Raw genomic sequence first — 20,637 nt, forward strand, 5'->3', positions numbered from 1 at the left:
CCGCTGTACCATGGTACATGTTTACCACAAAAAAAATATTATAAGTGGCCCTTGAACAGTGTCAGAAGCTCTGTAAACTCAAATGAAAAGAAATAAACAACACCATCCAACGTCGCTTGTTCATTCACAGAAGTAAAATTTTGATCTGTGCGCGCCGAACCCACCATTTAAGTGCCGTGCTGTTATGCTTACATGACAGTTTTTGAGCCAATCAAAAACCATCATTTTGAGACGACATTATCGCAACATAACGTCGTCTTAGCGCAATGGGAAAATCCCCCAGGATCGCAATAATTTCGAACATTTTGTGCTGGACTTATGTAATTCGTTCGCAATTCACAGCGCATAAGTTTTGTAAACACGCTCCAGGCCACAACCAAACATTATTTCGCCTGTTTTTTTGTTTGCTTTTTTCTTAAATTTTAGTCAGAGACTAATATTATTTCTTTAGGAGAAATATTCCTAGAGTCATTACTAACTGTTTTGAACATTTTGTGCTCGACTTGTGTATTTCATTGCCAGCGCATATTTGTAAACAGTACGGCCCAATTTTAAAGTAAACGTTCAAATATCTCGAACCATAAGCAAACGTTATTTTTCCTTTGTTTCTTTTCTTGTAACGTGTATTATGAGACTATAAATATTTCTGTACGAGGAATATTTACAGAGTAATAAATTTTGAAACAAAAATTTTATTTTTATCCGAGCGGCCAAGTTGCAAGCGCGTAAACATTACTTGTTCGTCAAATTTTCTTCATTGTACGCAATTTAAACGTTACACAAATGCATTAATAGTTTCCACAGGAGAAATATTTGAGAGAGCGTAATTTTTTTATCCACAAGTGTTTTATGGTCTCGAACGTCAACGGAATTCAGCAATGTGATCTCGCACGATCAACAAGAACAGCTTATGGTTCAAAACATTTTCCGCTGACGCATAAAAGGTTTACTTTATATGCACTTAAGATATATATATAACTCAAGGCAGGATAAAGAATTTGTAACGATATTACGTTTATAAAATAAGCAGAGTAGCATGTATATAAATGCCATTAAAAAGGAATTGTTTAGCTCCGCTGTTAGGCTTGGCTAAATATATATATTAATTCTATTTTAAGTTTCACACTTCTTTGAAAAACACGAGCAAGGAAAGTAATCGAGGAACTCTCAGACTTATATCCAGAGTAAACAGGAGAAGATTCGCGATGAATCGGTTTCCCCAGAAACAACTTCGAAGCAACACCTGCAAAACTTCCGTACTAATGACTCAATTTCTACCCAAATCCTGGAGGAAATTGTGATTAATTGAAACAACATCACAGTTTTACCTCGAGGTGGGTGTGGATCACGAGTGAATGTTGTTTTCAAAACCTACTTTTGTTCAGTCAATAGGAACTACTTGAAGTTTCTCAGTCGATTCGCAGCGATTAACAAGATTACCACTTAATCTTTTCAAACGAAGGTCATATCGAACAGCTAACGAGAAGGCAGGCATCTGATATCAAATAATTAAAATAAAACGCTGTAATAAACGATTTCTTTTTTAGACTTTTAGTTTAACCAGAGTTTTAATAAAAACTCTGGTTAATAAAGGCAAATGTTGAGAAAAATAATAGTTTTACTGCCATAATCATCAAAAGGTTCCTTGTCGCAAATTCCAAAGGAAAGAAGTCTTCTAAGTGAGTTGTGAGTAGGTTCCTTAAAGAGCTACAATTTGACCGGCTTTAACACGTATGAAAAAATAAATTCAGATATGCTAAAAATGTCTACCATCACACGACAATTGGTTTTTGTATTTGCACACTAATGATGTAAACAAAAGAGAATTGTAGTAGATCAACACTCAGTTGAGTTGATACTTCTTGACCAGAGTAGGCCCCTTTGTCATGTTTTTTCGTTTTCAGTTGGAGCATAAAATCTAACTCAGGCGGAAATGTGTGAGTAACCCTTAGGATTGAGGTGCTCCCCGGTGATACAAGCTAAGCTCTATTTAGGTATGTGCCTCCCCAAAGGGTGAATGGTTAGTCTCAAATGGGTCCTTCATCTATCAATTTGGTCAGAGGTAACGGCATACTTGAGTGTTTTCGTCTTAAAGTGGGTACGGTTTTAAGGAAATCCTAAGATGGTATGGAACTGTAGGTGTCTCATCTTCAAAGAAAAAGAGAGCAAGTGAAGAAACAAGGTCATGGAACGCCAATCTCTTCATTAGCTTTCTTCTGATTGCCTTTATACAAAATCGTACCTGCTGAAATTTTACGTGTTATCTTTAGCCTATGCAAGAGAAATTAAGTAACGTTTTTATTCAATCAAGCTCTAATGACTAAATTAATATGAAGTTGACATATATTGATATGAACTACATATGTAAGTTCAGCGCTCACCGCCGTACCTGTCGTGGCTATTTAAGTAATTGTTATCTCACAGTTCTGGCTTGTAAAACCAGTACTTTTACTGCTTCGTATTTTAATCGTGCCATTAGGCTGAGAAATACTATATGTAACTTAGCGATCCCTTGTAGTTTTTCTTGGCCTCCTTAAAGTCTTTTTGGTTCAATAAAGACATGTCCCTTTTAAATTTAGTCTTTGGTGCCGACATGGTTTACTTTTGGTCCTTTGCCCGTGACTGTCAATGCAACAGTTTTTTGTCGTGTATTTTTAATACGGAACTTAAGCAGCGACCACGGCAACGCCAGCAAAAAAGGTTACTTGATAATATAACTTTCATTTCATTTGTGCTAATTCACGATTATTTCAACTCGTTCAAGTTCTGCAAAAGCGGCAAACTACCTAGAAAGGAGTTGCGTTCGAGTTAAGAAAGAGAACGAGAAATTTCCCATCGTGTGTTCACGTTCTCCACGAAACCTTGAATTTGGTCATTTCACGTGGTTGTTGTTGTTGGTTTTTTTTTTTTAGGAGACAGCAAAGAAATGTACCACCAGAGCGGATGGATGTCTATCCGCCATGGTACCACAATTTAAAACGCACGTGCAGGCGATTGTTTTTGCTCATTAAACCTATTGTTTTGCGGCGTTGTCTTTGCCTTCGGCGTCGCTGTTGCTTAAGTTCTTTATTACGTTTTCCGGGTGGGCTCCTCACATCGGATCTCATGTTTCATACCCTAATTAAGTTGTGTAACAAACCCCCTCTCACGAGAACTGCGAGAGTATTGAGACTTGGACTTAGAAGGTGCATGGTACGTCTAGGGATGTTTTCTTCGCGGTAGTTAATGACGAAATGCCCGCCATCTTGGATCGGTAATACTTTGGCGAAAAGCAGAAATGCAGGATTAATTAGAACGCCACGAAATTGTCGAAGACAAAAACAATATAAGAAAACTTAAAAGGTAGGATTCTGCCCGCGGCGAATTTGAACCTGAATAACTTTTTTTTTTTTAATTTCAGAGCAAACGGCATAAAATTACTTTTCTCGCTGTAACTTTTGTGTTTTTGCCCATAATAGTGTTTCTTTATTGATTTTAATTACTTTTCGTTCAATTTTGGCGCTTTCCTGAAGTTTTGGCCGCCATTTTGTAATCGTGACGTTATTACCACGTCATATGACGTCATCACTCCCCATTGGGGACTACAGAGGAAACAACTTTTGGACGTATTATTTACCTTCCAAACCACATAGCATAGCTCTGATACTTGCGAAGTTAAGGAGGGGGAGCGGAATCCCCCCCCACCCCCAAGAAGACAAAAAAAGTTCGGTCTAGATAGGGTTAAAGACACTGAGAGAAAGTAAATTCGTAATGAATATACTGTGTAACCAAGAGAGGATGAAGGTAAGAGAGGTAATCCCCCATATAGGCCCTATTCCCATCGTAATCCCTCTGAAGTTATTTTTAGATCTCCTGCGAGATCCAGTGCCCCAAGAGGATTAGGTGATAGCCAATCATATATCCTGAATTTTACCCACGTTGACAGCTAGGCCGATACCCACGCAATGCTACGCGTCTTTCGCGAATTGATCTAAAAACAAAATGGCGGAACATGCGTACAGAAAGCGTTGCCTGCATATGTTTTGTGGACGAATGCGAGTTTAAAGTGGTTATATTTCGACAACGCAGATTGGAAAAGAATCGCTCCGGCATGATTTGTTTTAGAGCCCAGCTGTGCGGAAATGATGCAAGAATATTACAATGCAATTAGCTGGCGAAAATTGAAAGCCGTGATTGAACAGACAAACAAATACATCTCAACCCAGGCACGAATTTCGATATTTTTATCGCAGTAAGTACAAAATCCCTACAGTCATTGAAATCTACGTTTTATTTACTTTCTAATCACGTATGTAGTTAAGAGATTCGTTGGAAGAAACGCGATAACAAATCTTTTTTTCATGCAAGACTATTACATTTAGCTATCAAAACATTGAAAGCGGCGATTGAACAGACGAGTATAAACATCACAACCTCCAGCAAGAGTTTTGATATTTTTATCTCAGTGAGTTCAAAATCCCTTTAGTCATTGAAATCTACATTCCATTAGCTTTCTAATTACGCATCTAGTTAAGAGATTCGTTTGAAGAAACTCGAGAAAGAAATCTTTTTTCAGGCAAGAGTGTTACATTTTAATAGCTGTCGAGACATTGAAAGCCGCGATTGAACAGACAAGTATAAACATCACAACCTCCGGCAAGAATTTTAATATTTGTATCGCAGTGAGTACAAAATTCCTTCAGTCATTGAATTCTACGTTCTATTTACTTTTAAATCACGTATGTAGTTAAGAGATTTGTTGGAAGAAACGCGAGAAATAAATCTTTTTTCATGCGAGAGTGTTACCTTTAGTTGTCAAAACCGCGATTGAACAGACGAGTATAAACATCACAACCTCGGCACGAATTTTGATATTTTTATCCCACTGAGTTCAAATCCCTTTGGTCATTGAAATCTACATTTCATTAGCTTTCTAATCACGCATGTAGCCAAGAGATTCTTTAAAAGAAAGGTGAGAAACAAATCTAAGCTTTTTCATGCAAGAGTGTTACATTATATTTGAATTGAAGCCGCGATTGAACAGACGAGTATAAACATCACAACCGCGGCACAAAAATTTTGATATTTTTGTCCCAGTGAGTTTAAAATCTCTTCGGACATTAAAATCTACATTCTATTAGCTTTTAAATTACGTGTATTTCTTAGAGATTCGTTGGAAGTTACGCGACAAACCTTTTTTTTTTATGGAAGTGTATGATTGTGATTAGCAGTTGTACAATTGAAAACGGTGAAAGACACGTAACGCGCGAGGTAACATTATCCGCGAGAAAATCGATACCTTCTAAAAATAACTTCAGAGGGATTACGATGGGGGCAGGGCCTATATGGGGGATTACCTCTCTTACCTTCATCCTCTCTTGGTGTAACTAATATGATGGTTATCTTTATCCTTTTATTTACCAGCATGAACTTCCACCGTTCTGCAAGTCAAAGTCATCAAAGGTAACTATCAAGGTTGTGCCTTCTGGAATTGGAACCCAATAGGTACAGTCCATATCGGGTGGGTAGTTGTATGGATACCAAGGACTTGTAAGCGAATTGTTTATTACTGCACCGCATGCTACAAAAAAGAAAAAGTATATTATAATCAGTATCAAACCTGTCCTGGTATTACCAACACAAAAAAGCAAACAAAGTTTAAAAGCAAGAAATAAAAAGGATGATCACCACAGGCAGTTTGGTGGTCGTGTCACAAGAGTATTGTACAAAGTTCACCTCAGATTGCGTGCATTTTATTTCCTGAACAGTAAAAACACAGATTTTGATTATGTATTATACGATGAATAGTGTAAATCTCACGTTTTGATTGTTGTAGGGGAGTTTGTAATTAGAGTACTGACGCACGAATGGCGTCATTGAGTGGTGTGGCCGGCGCACGTCATCAAAGTCTAGAGTCCAATGTCCAGCCAGAGTGACTGGTCAACAGTGCTTTTATCCCCATCGTAGCAGAAAAGTAAAACTGTCCGATAACAAATCTTTTAATTTCTTTTTTATGGTTACTCGCCCCATATCTCCAAAATTTCGTTGGTTTTTTCTACGCGGCCAAATTTACTTTTTCACTCAACATTCAGTCTTCAAACTATTGTGATATAATATAACAATATATGCAGTTGAATCTGAGCAGGTATTATCGCGTCTGTGCCAATACTCCAGGAATTCTTTTTCCTTAACTCACCCCTTTTTGCTACACGGGAGGGAGGGGGGATGTGTATTCTCCGGCCATCAGATGTGCTTGGGTGACTCAAGCACAACATAGACAGTAAAACTTATAAAAAGGTGACGATGACGTTAAGCATATAACGCATATTTCTGTTGGTGACGTAATATTGTAGGATAACCTTTCTAATGTAATGCGAAAAATTGTAACACCCTGTGTTAAAAAATTTACAGATGTACGATGTCTGTAATATAAAGTAGTACGTAATGACTGTTCACTAAGTAAGTAGAGAAGTAATAAGTAACGTTTGTATGTAGGATAGCTATATATCTTTGAAAACTACATCAAATAATGAGGTTTATGTTGAAATAATGCAATGGGAAAAAATGAAAAATAAACTAACAAAGAATCAATTATTAACTTATAAAATAGCCATTTTATATTAAAAATACAATCCACTTTTGAGTGACAGTACAACTGGATAGAAAAGTAAGCGTATTTCGTAGACAACTTACTAACGGTGGAATAATTGCAAAATAATCTACCTTTCTTTTCTTAAAAAATGGTACATTTAGTAAATGTAATAGCTCAACATTTACAATGTATGTTTTTGATACTCAGTAATGGGTTAAATTAATGAATAACCCGGCTTCAGTTCTCCTTACCAGTGATCACTACAACAAACTCCCTCTCGTCCGTTCCATACTTGCCAATGGCCTGGCATGTGTAGTGTCCCTCCTCTCTTACTTGGATGCTTGCCGAGTTTGTGGTGTTTACCAGTGTTGTTGAGCTCATTATAATCGCTATGTATATTGGGGGAATTCCTATGGCTGAACACAACAAAAGGCCTTCTGGAAACTCTCGCACAACAGAAGCTGGAAACACTACCTTTGGTGAGACTAATGGAAAAAAAATTCAAATCAGGCAACACTTGACAGCACAAACAGAATCCACCTGTAATAATGCCATATATAAAGAGCACATAAGTAAAGTGCAGGTAAAAGAAAGGATGGGAGGAAATGAAATCCTTCAATCGTAAGCAATTCATTATAAAACAGAACAAAAACAAAAATGCAGCAACATCTCAGAGACCAATACGGTGTGGTGGTTAAGAGCTGGGGGCCTGTTGCGAAACAAACGGTAAAATGCCTCCTACCTTGCAAAGAATAACTGTGCGGAAACATTCAACGATGACAAAATGATTATCACAAAATCCCCCCCCCCCCCCCCCCTCCCCTTTGCAGTACTAATTTTTTCTGGTATGCTTCCATTTACTTTATTATTTCACTATATTAACACATGAGACAAAGTTTCTCAGCCTCCTTGGTTTAAATAATTCACTTTGCTAATGTACTTTATTTACATAAGTCTGGATGTGGTATGCGCAGAAAGGGGAGTCGGGCAGACAACTGAAGCTATAAACTCGAGGAAGAACGAAAAAAATTAAAGAAAGGACGTTAAAACGTCCTTCATTTTCTTGGTTTCGCTTAACACTTTCTCTTTAGCTCCTTTCTTGATCTCTCACTCTCTTCATTGTGCATGGCGGACACATTTACTACTTCCCGTTTCATGTTTTTACGTCGTTGTGTCACAGCTATATGTTGTCACAGGCTATCCAGCACACTTCCAATCCTTTTGGGTAAGGGCATGCTTCGCTTGAATTTTTGTAACAACTCAAACTAGTTTTGAAATTAGGGTGTCAAGAAAGGTTGCTGATTGTTATTAGCTGTACGAATTGCCGTATCTAAATAAAGGTACTTAAACAATAATCATACTAAAACTTTGCAGAATCGAGAATTCGCTCGGCACGAAATGTTTTCAATATAAAAACAAGGGAGATAAGGAAACGTCAGAGCCCCCATAAACTCTAGCTGTTGTCAAAAGTGGAACACATGTGATGTACTTTGTCATTTAATTTTGTTACATGATAATAAACCAAGTTTTGTCTACTGCAGTGAATACAGACACTGTCCAAACAAAGAGTCGACTTAATGTCCGACAAAGAGTCGACTTAATTCCAGCGTGGTAGCAAACGTCGAATCTACGTCGATCCTAAAGGCTGGTTTCCATATGATCGCGGATCGCAGATCGCAGATCGCAAGGTCTGCGATCGTCTGCGATCATATGGAAACTACTTCTGCGATCGTCTGCGATCCTGCGATCGTGATCGCAGACGATCGCAGAAGATAGAACCATGTTCTATCTAAAGGCTGGTTTCCATATGATCGCAGACGATCGCAGACGATCGTAGATCGCAGATCGCAGATCGCAGATCGCAATTGATCGCAGACGATCGCAGGAGATAGAACATGGTTCTATCTTCTGCGATCGTCTGCGATCACGATCGCAGAAGTAGTTTCCATATGATCGCAGACGATCGCAGACCTTATTGCGATCTGCGATCTGCGATCGGCGATCCGCGATTATATGGAAACCAGCCTTTAGATTGAACATGGTTCTATCTTCTGCGATCGTCTGCGATCACGATCGCAGGATCGCAGACGATCGCAGACCTTATTGCGATCTGCGATCCGCGATCCGCGATCATATGGAAACCAGCCTTAATTGACAAGTTGCAATTTATTAAAACACGGGAATAAGCACGTGTCCCTGTGCTATTCACTCGATGCGCGGCTAGTTACTGCTAGGACTTGCTAGCGAAATGCCGAAATACGGTGCTCGTCTTGCCTTTCTTTGGCAAGTGATTGCGAAAAATAGAAAGAGAAGACTCGCATTACATACAGCTTTTAGCATATGTGGTAAATAGGCAATTTCCATCTCAAGCATTCATATTTAGTGTTCATGAAACACGAAAAACACATTTCCATCACGCTGTGCGAAATCAGCAACGACTTTCGATAGCTCGCCATTCCCGGTCCGAAATTGTACGGCGCATGCTCGTCAGGGGGGGGTAGCGTTTGGCAGATGGAGGAGTCGGTATTTTTGTTGACGTTTACACAGTCCATCACATTTGAATCAATTATTTTGTAATTTGCATGATTTATGAATTGAGTTCAGCGCATGTTTAATTTAGAACGGCCTTTGTTGAAACGCCGAACCACTCTCGCATTATCCGACTTGGCAAGTCGAACTTATGCTGGAGTCGAACCAATTAATTTGAGTCGAACTTAACTGCGGCAAACGTCGCACCATTAATGCGCCTATTTCAAAATTCACAGGTTCGACGAATTAAGTTCGACAAAGATTCGACGTTTGCCCCAGGCCTAACCTTTTAAAAACATAAAATTTGGCTTTTGTTTAGTTTTTACCTTTCTCTTATCGAAGGTTTTAATCAAACTAGATGAGGCACTGCAGGTCAACAAAGATTTAGAGGCTTCTTAGTAATTACTTGATCTATTTTAATTGTCAACTTTGATCCCTGTCCTTGATACCGAATAGTATTTGGAATCCTTTCTTTACGACACCAGAATCTAAGTGGAATGTTATGACTGCATAGTCTTCAGATATTTAAAGTTGATTTGAAACAATACCTATTATTGTCGAATTTGATCCGCTGTCCTTGATGTGGAAAAGTATCCGAAATCCTTTCCTTTCTTCAGAATAGTCTGAGTGGAATGTTATGACTGCATAGTCTCCAGTCACTTCAACCTTCTTCCCAGTCTTCTTACCACAGTGCTTTCCGGACGACAGCTTTGTATCATTAGTAATCTTCAAATAGTCATAACTGCAAAGAAACATTTGTGCTTTGTTTGAGGAATTGCATTGTCACAGGTTTACTTGTTGATTTTAATGCCTTCCTAGAAATGTTGCAATGTTCAAGCTTGAAATTCAGTTCATCGAAGAAAATCTATTGCACAGTTTTGTTTTGTTTTGACTCTAGATTAAGTGTCATACTGCTTTTAAAATAATAATAATAATAATAATAATAATAATAATAATAATAATAATAATAACTTTATTATTGTGTCACAAAAGGAATGTAGCTGAGGAGAGAAGTCCCCTCTACTAATAGTGGACACCCTCTACTAATAGTGGACACCTAACTAAATAGCCTATTTTAACTCTAGCTATAAAAGAAAGAACTCGAATATATTGAACTTTACATCGTAAACCATATTAAAATATTAAAAATTTCATACATCAATTGTAAAACTCATGTAAACGACAGTCATTCTCGGCATAGGTTGCAGCCTCGACAGTTACTGACATTTGCAGCTAGTGCAGTAAGGTCCTGATTACGTATGACTCTTTTAAATTGCTTCAGAGAGGGTTTATATCTTATTCTAGGGGTGAGATCATTCCACAGTTTAGGCCCTAGGTAACGAAGTGAAAAACATGAGCAAGGAAAGTACTCGAGGAATTCAGAGTGATACCTTGAGTAAACAGAAGAAGATTCGCAAAGAAGCTAAAGGCGGTTTCACCCCGAAACAACTTCGAAGCAATACCTTTAAAAATTCCGTACTAATCACGTAATTTCTACCCAAAGCCGGGAGAAAATTGTGGTTAGTCCAAACAACATCACTATTTTGCCTTGTGTGGATCACGAGCGAATATTGTTTTCAAGATTCAAATCTTCTACCTTATGTCAATTATAGGACTAATTGAACTTTCTCAGTCGATTAGCATCGATTAACAAGATTACCATTATCTTTTTAACCGAATTACATCTCGAATAGCTAACAACAAGGCGAAAGTTTAAACAACACACACACACACAAAAGTGGGCGTGGGTCATGAGCGAATGTTGTTTTCAAGATTCAAATCGTCTTTTTTTTTCTGTCAAATAGGAACTACTTGAAGTTTTGAAGTCGATTTGCAGCGATTAACAAGATTACCACAATCTTTTTAACCGAAAGTACGTAACAAACAGCTAATGAGATGGCAAAAATCAGCAAAGATGGTGATTCTAAGGCTTCAATAATGCATATTGGTATAAAAACTAGAGACAGGATAGTTTTTAGCTTATTTTTTGTACTGAAATTACGCAATTAGGGCCGTACCTAGGATTTTTTGTCGGGGGGGGGGGGGGGGGGAATCCATACTCCCCACACAGGGGTCTCCCGTATACAGACAGGGTTTATAGTTGGACGTTTTTGTTTTCACCTTTACACAGATAATTGCCTCTAAGACATTTAAAGAAAACAAGCGCACTGATATTTTTAAAAATTGTATCTTGGTCATGATTCATTATGGCATAAACACCTCGTTTAGCGCAAAAGGGGCTTTTGGCTGAAATTTGGCTCTGTGGCTGAGGGAGAGTTGCCCCTCTACTTTCCGAGATCTTTTTACATCAAGTGGACCATTTCTTCTTGAAGGAACATAGCGTTTATTGCAGATCTTGACACATTCTGTTACAGGTAGAACTCAAGAACTTTTACCGAGGAAATTCTAAAGAAATTACTTTTCGCGCCTTTACAAACTGAAGCTCATTTCTTATTCGAAAGAACAGCAGGTGTTCAACACCTACGTGTTTTACTTTTAAAGAAAACAAGCGCACTGATATTTTTAAAAATTGTATCTTGGTCATGATTCATTATGGCATAAACACCTCGTTTAGCGCAACAGGGGCTTTTGGCTGAAATTTGGCTCTGTGGCTGAGGGAGAGTTGCCCCTCTACTTTCCGAGATCTTTTTACATCAAGTGGACCATTTCTTCTTGAAGGAACATAGCGTTTATTGCAGATCTTGACACATTCTGTTACAGGTAGAACTCAAGAACTTTTACCGAGGAAATTCTAAAGAAATTACTTTTCGTGCCTTTACAAACTGAAGCTCATTTCTTATTCGAAAGAACAGCAGTTGTTCAACACCTACGTGTTTTACTTGACGGTTACAAAGGCTCCGATATTTCCTAAAGTGAGTGAAATCTACTTTAGTGAAAATTGTCCCGTAATATTAGCTTAAAACTGCCCCAAGGTCTCTGCTACACAATCGTGATGATTTATATACCACCTTAAACTCAAGCTGAACTGTGAGTAGAAGTTAAACACTTTGTATGGGTGTTTTCAAAAATGTTTTGAAAGCCTTCGTCTGTTTCAACAGAGACAGTGGCTTGAAGGAACTGGAGCTAAAATTCCAGTCTTCGGTATCAGAATACAAAGTCTCAAAAATGAGCCTATTAGACTGTCCTAGATTCTTCTCCAATTTTACTTCACTTCTGGTCATAGCTATATAGATCTCTGTTGGAGTGAGAAGGAAGCCTGTTCCGCGATGAATTAACCGTATAGAAAGGCCATTAAATCGATCTTCTGTCATTGATGACCGGGTCCACAAGCAGCCAAAATTTCAAAATCATTATGTCATAAGAAAACTCGTACTGGCTTTTATATTTTGCCTCGAAAGATTTTTCAAAATAATTTTTTGGAATTCACATTGAAGAAAGATTTTTCAGTCAATTAGTTGAGTTGAGTTTATAGCTAAAAGAAATAGCTCAGCAAACTCAAACGCTATGTTAGAAAAAAGTCACTTTTCCTGGCGGGGGCAGCTGCTCCCCCGCTATGTACGGCCCTGCGCAATGGTTTTGAAGAGGATTGTATATTATCTTTTAAAGGCTGCCACGAAATGAATACTCGAGGGAAAACAATTTTGCGAGTGGCGTCGTGAGATACAACATAAAGAATACTCGAGTGCAAATAATTTTGAGCGTGGGGACGCGGTCATATCGCAGGTTGTCTTAATTTAGTTGTGTTTACAGTAACTAACAGCCACAAAACCCAAAAAATATGGATAGCTCAAAAAAATTCAACATCGTGTGAGGGAAATTTAGCAGTGAGAGAAGTGAGACGTGTGTATATATTAACTTACAAACAAGCCGATACCACTAAAGTACCTTCGCGAGAGGGTTTTGCCGACATCGTTTTAGAGTGATTTCAATCAAGGACATCAAGGAATGTTTCGGACTCAGCAGTAGAGCAATGGACATTTTGTCTGGAGCATCTTCGAACAGGTGGGGTTTATTTCCATATGGCGATTAATCTCGCAATGCCACGGAGATGGTTATCCATTCGGCAGCTAAAATATACACTTCATGCCAACTAATATTTTTCAAATCGACATGTCCACTATTCTAGCACGTGGCGTTACGTTACTAAGAAAGATAGTGATGTTTTGATTTCTGCTAACCGCCCCGACCTTTGGAATGCTACTCCACCTGCTAGTTCGGCTGCTAGTGAGGCTATTGCTGCTAAGAGAGAGGAAGGAAGGGATATTGAAGGAGAAGATTCAGGAGAAGAAGGTGGTTCAGCAAGAATGTCTCTTAAGAAGAGAAAACTTTCACATTTCAGCATATTGGATGTGTCTGACATAGCGGTTTCCAAGGGCATCAAGTCATACTTGGAAGTGCGTGCGCTTGCTAAGGGGCAGAAGATGGAAGCGACAACTGATCTTACACAGTTCATTGTCAACAGAGGTAAAGCAAAAGTTGAGGAAGCAATTAAGACAGGATGGGAGATCGAAATCTCTGAGCAGACCTTAATGCGCCAACAAATGTTACAAATGGACATTCTCTATGAATCCTTGGCGGAAAATTGCGTGGAATATTGTGAGGGGCGTTGTCTTGAAATGGAACTGGATATTCTGCAAAGAAACAACATTCAAAGAGACGATTTCTGTTCTGCAGTGCGCAAATTGTTTGAAAAGGGAAGAGGGAAATATCGTAATATTTTATCAAAACCACACATTACGGTGAACCTGTTCTATTTAATTTCCATTGACACTGATTTATCGAACGTTTTTGAACCCTGGAAGCACAACATTCGTCTGGCTAGGAGCAGAAGCAGCTGAGATTATATTTTTAAACCACTTCCTATGGTCTACACAAGTCTTACCGTGGCAGGCTATGTTGTTGTTATTAGAGGGGCAACCAGTTAATTTTTCGGACCCTAAGACGCATTACGCGCAACATATAGTTAGTATTCAAGAAGGACACACCAAGCCAACTTGTTTGTACCAAAACTAAATTGAAATCAAGTGCCGCAGCTAGAAAGGAAATTCCTAAGGGTTAATTTTCGTGTCTCTTACAAGAAGCAGCAATAGATTATTTGTGCCAAAGCTAAAATCTTGAATCGGATTGACATTTGTTTAGCTCAGATACCGCTCACTCCAATTTCACGCGTCAAATCTTTAAGAGAAAAACTGGGATTTTGTTCTCGCAATTTCTTCAGATTGCAAAGCAGAAGTCGTCGTTGTTTAGCGCTGAGCTTTAGCGGGCGTCCCGTTTGATTCGGGCAAAATGAACGTCTCTTGAATTGATTCCACCATATAAAATTCTTGCAACCGAGGGGTGAAAAATTCCACACGCTTTGGCTATAGCTCGGAGGCGCATGTCATGTGTTTTCTCGTAGTTGAAAAACTGATGTTCTTATGTCACTGGGAACATATCCTGTAAATGCTGTTTTAAAATGTAGGCTTCTTTTGACATAAGCAGAAAATAGGGCTAAATACGTATGAGAAAAAGTTACAACTCGATCACTTTTTATCGTTTATTCCACAAAGGAAGACGTGTGCACCCGTGGTTTCGCTCCACTCTTCTGGAACACTACAGTTTTTTGAGGAGTGTTCCAAGTGCAACATTTCGTGACTGAAAGTAGTATTCTATCACCTACAGACAACTAGCGTCATAACTCGTTCGACCACCCGCCCCCTTCCGCCCGGTGCAAGGAACGCGGCATCTTTTGCAGCGCATTTTAGTTTGTAAACAACATTGAATGATGGGAAAGGTAGGGAGACGCGATCAAACCGACTTATTGTAACAGCATATTCTCACTGAAATGACGTCATCAGCACGGTATTTCTGGTGTCGTTACTCAGCCTCCGTGCTGCATGGAACCATGGGCTATAGGAAACATGGGTTTCGACTAAATAAAGATCACATTTATTTTAAATTAAGTTGAATAACTCACAATGAAGTAGTCTTTTGTCTTTTCTGGTCGTCTCTCCCTATTTATTTCTTGTAGAATAGCCATAACATTCTTATATCGCCAGCATGCTTTCATAAAGTGTTGGTAACCGTGCCATGTTATTGAAACCCCAGGCGCGGCCGCTAAGCCCGTTAGCGTTTACACTAAAAAGTGGCTGGGTAGGAAATGATTTAACCGTTACTAGGAGATTAGAGCTATTGGCCATTCACTGAACCGAAAATACAATAGGCATTGTTTTTCAAATTCGTCTGCACCTGGTAAGAGCACTGCAAACTCCTTCTACCCCTTGCTAGTTGCAAAATATGACAAAAAGATTACTCTCCCCTCATGGAAGGAGTCAAAAACAACTTTGAAATATATGACTGGACTGATATATTTGGGCTTTGAAAAATGCTTAGTTTATTGGATTGCTGTTGGCCAAACTGTGTATTGAAATCAATGATAATTTTTCCAAGTCAGATAAACAGAAGGTCAAGAAGTAGATTAACGAAGGAAAAAGTTCCATTACATGTAATAACATTTTATTCAGAATTTTTACAAACATTACTTGACGTATTGCAGTTCGGTCTTCCCAGCTTGAGCGAGCGCCAACTTCAGCTTCTTCGGATGGCTTCAACATCGTATGAAACTTATTGCAGTTAAATTTCTTGCACTTCTAACAAGCTTAAAGAGATATAGATATTTATGGCAAAATGCAACAATCGCTTTAATACAGAAGAAAACAAATCAAACGCTTTAAAAAACGTCTTTCAATCGCTGAACTGGAGTAAACGCGCTTTAAACGAGGGTATTTTTTCCCAAACCTGGAATGAAGTTAGTTTGTGGTTCCATGACAAGGTATTCAAAACAAACAACGAAATGTTCCGGTGAAACAGCTTCCAACTAACCACATATTTTGAACTCGAAGCAACTTTGTTTCCAGTTTTCTCTCTCCCGAACATTGTCCGACACCTCTTCTTTACCAGACTGCTATAGGCCTTTTAGACTCCCCAGGAGCGGGCACCCTTTGCTTCCTTATATGGAGATGGTCATAGTTTCTTCTTACGAGCTTCGCACGATTGATCGAGTTTGGTTCCTACCCAGGGGGGATTATGAGTTAACACTCGCGCGCTTAGCGACCGCGGCTGGGATTACAATAGGACGCACGGTTACCAAGACTGTAACAAATAGTGAGGAATTTGTTATGCAGGCTAAATTTGTTCTGAGTCAAACGGCGCGTTGTTACTTGTTAATCAGGGCTATTCTACAAGAAATAAATGGGGAGAAACGACCAGAAAAGACTAAAGACTATTTCATTGTGAGTAATTCAACTGTATTTGAGATAAATGTAATATCATAATTTGCTTAGTCGAAACCCATGTTTTCTATTGCCCATGATGGAACCAGTGGTTGCACAGTAACACTGTCGTTACTTAGTATCAGACAAAAGAACAACATTGTTGTGCAGCGGGGATTTTGATTGCATTAAAATGCATGTTAACCTAGTGTGAACCCTGCAGCCAAGCATACTGTTCAAAGGGTTTTCGTTCGTTGGTTTGTCTTCCTCTTGTCGGATATTTCTAACGTACTGGTCTCCGGTGGCTGTGGTTTGGCTTTGCTCTCGGAATGCAGGCATTTCTCACTGGTATTGAATCAGGTGATTGCTAACTGTAGGGTTGAAATTTCCAGACAGAAACAGGGCAGTAAAGCCCACCACGCGGTAATGTAAAGCAAATTCGAATGTTTCTTACAAAATTTGCTATATCAATTTCATGTCATTATCGAGTACGGCTGGCGAGTAGCCACGTTTTTGTAAGCTCCCACTGAAAACCGAGCCAAACGAAAGGCCAGCAGGAAAAATAGTAATGACACCGGTGAGAAAAGTATTAAGTTTCCAGATGAAAAAATGATGAGAAACGAACCGACGAAAAAGACAAAGACGAGGTATTAACAGAGAATAATATGGCGCCGAAGTTTAAAGGACTGGTTGGATCAACTCAGTGTGCTTGAGAACAAACTCGATAAACTTGAAGCGATTAAAGTGATTAAAACTTTAACCTATAATAATGCCATGGATAAAAAAAAAGCTGCCAGAAAAGCTGGACGTTCTAATTTTGTTTCTACTTTGTCTTTATCCTCAAGACCTACTGCAAACAATGCCAGCTTTAAGTATTCACTTACATGGAAGTTGTCCCCGGAAATTTCTGAAATAATATTTTCTGTGCGCGAAGTCGCTAATCGTTTAGGTGTTTTCGACAGCTTGAAGGCGGACGGCCCTGATGGCGTTTTTTCGTGCCCCTTAGAGGAATTTAGTCAGGAAATGCCGCTCAGTTTTTGTGTATTTTTCAACCGGCTTTGCACTCAGCCTGAATACCGTTGGAATGGAAAAACGCTAATGTGACAGCTGTCCACAAAAACGATCTGATAGAACCGGCGGAAAATAACAGGCCTATCTCTCTCTTCAGTTCGTTCTAAACACTGAAGTCTTGGAACGTCCAACTCTTCATTAGCCTTCTCCAACATGGTTTTATGCGAAATTGACACTGCTAGGAAAAAATTTTTGTTTGTTTGTTTGTTTGTTTTTTTCCAACCAGGGTCTAAATGGCTATTTTAATTGAGACGTATATTAACATCGATTTCAGCGCTCACCTCCGCACACGTCGTGGCAATTTAAACAATAAGTTCCACCTTGTAAAACCACTAGTTTTCAAGCTTCGAATTTTAATCGCTGAGAATCACTTTATGTAACTTAGCCAATTCTTACAGTTTTTCTAATCCGACTTCCTTTAAAGGGAGAGTTTCACGGTTCGGCGCATGTGCGAGCGATAACGTAAGCGCTGTCAAGCCAATTGTTTTTGGACCAATTAGAAGCGAGTACACAACACCGGCGGGATACGGCGGGCAAGTCTTATAACATGCTGGCGTAAAAATAAAACTAACCAGCCAGTGTTTCGGTCACGTTTCAGAAAGAAACAAAAAGGCTGTCCATGTAAAACACATGGGAATTTTTGCAGCGCCGCTTTGTGAATGTCCCATGACATTCAAGAAATGCCAGAACTTTTGCGAACGCATACGGTTTTATTTTAGTACAATGTCGATATCTCGCAGCATCGACCTTTTTTTTATTACGCGCGGTTCGAAAAGCCGAGAAGCTCCCTCAAACTTACGTACTTAAATCCAGTATTTCATCAGCATTCAGTGATAAACTTACTATAGCGTGTACGCTCGATAGCCTGATTTTATTAGACCAGCGAGAAGGCGAAGAACGAGAAATCCGCAATCTTCAAGAAGCGATGCGACCGTTTAGTAACAACAACACTGAGCGTGCTTCCAAGATGCTGGAATGCATTTGAGAAAACTCTGCCATGGTGGCAAATCAAAACTGCGTTTGCCATTCGCAATGACCATAATTTTATAGATAAATGAATACCTTACAATAGATTTTGTAGTTTGCCGCAAATCTTTTGGATTTTTTTTCCACTGCCCGCTATTCGAGCCTGCTAATAGACGACTACAATTAACTTGCACATTTGATCTCATATTTACAGTATTTATTCGCTTCGCGTCTCAGTGTCGGTACAATGTTTTCCATCCAAAGCAAAACACTGATGTTTGATGCTGTTTGTCCGTTGAATTCTCCGTTTTTGACAGTTGACTTCCATATGAACAAATAGTACGATTGAAATCTAGAAAATCCTCGCGAGTTCATCCAAAGCCAGTTGGTTACCTTTGCCATTTCCAGCGAAAGCAGATGTGCGGCGAAATCGTTGTCTATTTTAAACAGACTTATCTCTTTACCAATTTTTCATGTTTGGTGGACGTATCTTGTTAACCACACAGGATTTCTACTTCCACTCCACTCTGTCCGCTTTAACTTCTGTGCTTCCAGAGAGTCCACAGAACGTCCCGTCGCCGGTCGGCCGCGACGTCTCCTTGCCGATCCATCGACAAAAATGTCGTTTTCGGATGCGAAAACACTTTTAACCTTACAAAAATCGAACTTATATTTACAACAGGAAACAAAGATTATAAAAAGTGAAGAAGAAAGAGCGGATGATCCAAATTCGGGCGCGATTTCAACAGATTGTTCCACCACAAGCTCGCTTCGAATTTAGTGTCGACCCGTACAATTTATTTTTGAGCCGGTCTGCTCGCGCATGCGCTTGACCGTGAAACTCGGCCTTTAAATCTTTTTTTTTTCCGATAAATATGGACACGTCCCTTGTAAATTCCGTCTTGGATGCCGGCATGATCTGCTCTTGATCCATTGCCCATGAATGTCCATGCTACAGGAATTACGTCATGTGGCATTTTTTTTTAATGTATATATTTTTATTTATACATAGTTTATCTTAACTTATTTGTGGTGTATATTTATTCCTTTTTTCCGGGCGGGCACCTTCCATGGGATCTCGTGTCTTATTCGCGCCCTTATCTTTTTGGGCTCCCTGTTGGAATTTATCTTAATAAAGTTGTGAAGATATTAAACTTAAACTTAGAAGACCGGGGCATAGTACGTCAAGAGATGTTTTCCTCTCGGTCAATCAAGGAATTAAGTGAAATGTGGCAATCTTCGATCGGCACTGCTTTGAAGAACTCTGGAAATACAGTATGGAACGCTACGAAATTGACGAAAACAAAAACAATAGAAAGTTAATCTATCTGTATAAATATTGTGTAACTAATATTATGGTAATTGTTATCCTTTTATTTACCTGCACGAACTTCCACTGTTCTGCAAGTCAAAGTCTTCAAAGGTAACTATCAACGTTGTGCCTTCTGGAATTGGAACCCAATAGGTACAGTGCATACCACGTGGGTAGCTGTTTGGATACCCAGGACTTGTTAGCGAATTATTTACTACTGCACCACATTCTAAAAAAAGGTAAAGTACATTATGATCAATATCAAACTTGTCCTCAAAATTATAAACACATGAACAAGCCAATAAAATTTAAAAAGCAATAAATAAAAAGGATGATCAGTACAGGCAATAGGCCATTTTACAGTTGTGTGCTTTGTAACTTGGCCTTGGAATGGAAGCGAGGCTGGGGGTGACCTTGTTTTGATACAAACCTCACTCCTTTTCATATGTAGATCATGTTGTTCTTATGCTAACTAGTTTGCATCTACATATAAAAAACGGTGAGGTTTGTATCAAAACAAGGTCATCCCCAGCCTCGCTTCCAAAACTAGACCAGGTCACTAAACACACAACTGTAAAATGGCCTATTAGGTGGTCCTGTTACGAAATAACCAAGGTTCAAAATTCACCGCAGAGCACGTGCATTCTATAATGGAAATAGTGTAACCGCAGGCCTCCCAAGCTCACGTTTAGAGAAAGCGAAAAATTAATTATCTATTTATTCATATATGCGTCACGGTTTTGTGAGTTGGAACGTGACCTTTCATCTTACGCGGTGTTAGGTTACATGAGAACCGTTGAGAATTTGAGCGCTTTATAAGACGTTGTATGGGGAATAAAATATCGTTCATTTAGAACGCTAAATACTTAAAAATATCCTCATTTTTTACGTAAGATGATTAAAAAAACTCACATCTTGTGTGTCCGTTGTGCTTTTTCGTTATTTTCGCTGTTTTGGGCTTTTTATGCCACCACTGT

The 20,637-nt window shown here is 39.0% G+C and overlaps 1 protein-coding gene across 1 annotated transcript in view; it reads right to left on the minus strand.

Annotated features, from left to right (window-relative positions):
• LOC146474067 (uncharacterized) overlaps positions 1 to 20,637 on the minus strand; it is a 62,414-nt gene that overhangs the window by 21,983 nt on the left and 19,794 nt on the right. The window contains exons 6-9 of the mRNA XM_085117356.1: positions 19,730 to 19,889; positions 9,649 to 9,842; positions 6,823 to 7,056; positions 5,401 to 5,560 (exon numbers count right to left, since the gene is read on the minus strand). Coding sequence (XP_084973482.1) covers positions 5,401 to 5,560; positions 6,823 to 7,056; positions 9,649 to 9,842; positions 19,730 to 19,889 — 748 coding nt within the window. The remainder of the gene's footprint in view (positions 1 to 5,400; positions 5,561 to 6,822; positions 7,057 to 9,648; positions 9,843 to 19,729; positions 19,890 to 20,637) is intronic.

The sequence above is a fragment of the Pavona decussata genome, unplaced genomic scaffold, assembly GCF_977016875.1.
Source record: "Pavona decussata unplaced genomic scaffold, jaPavDecu1.1 SCAFFOLD_91, whole genome shotgun sequence".
Taxonomy (NCBI): Eukaryota; Metazoa; Cnidaria; class Anthozoa; order Scleractinia; family Agariciidae; genus Pavona; species Pavona decussata.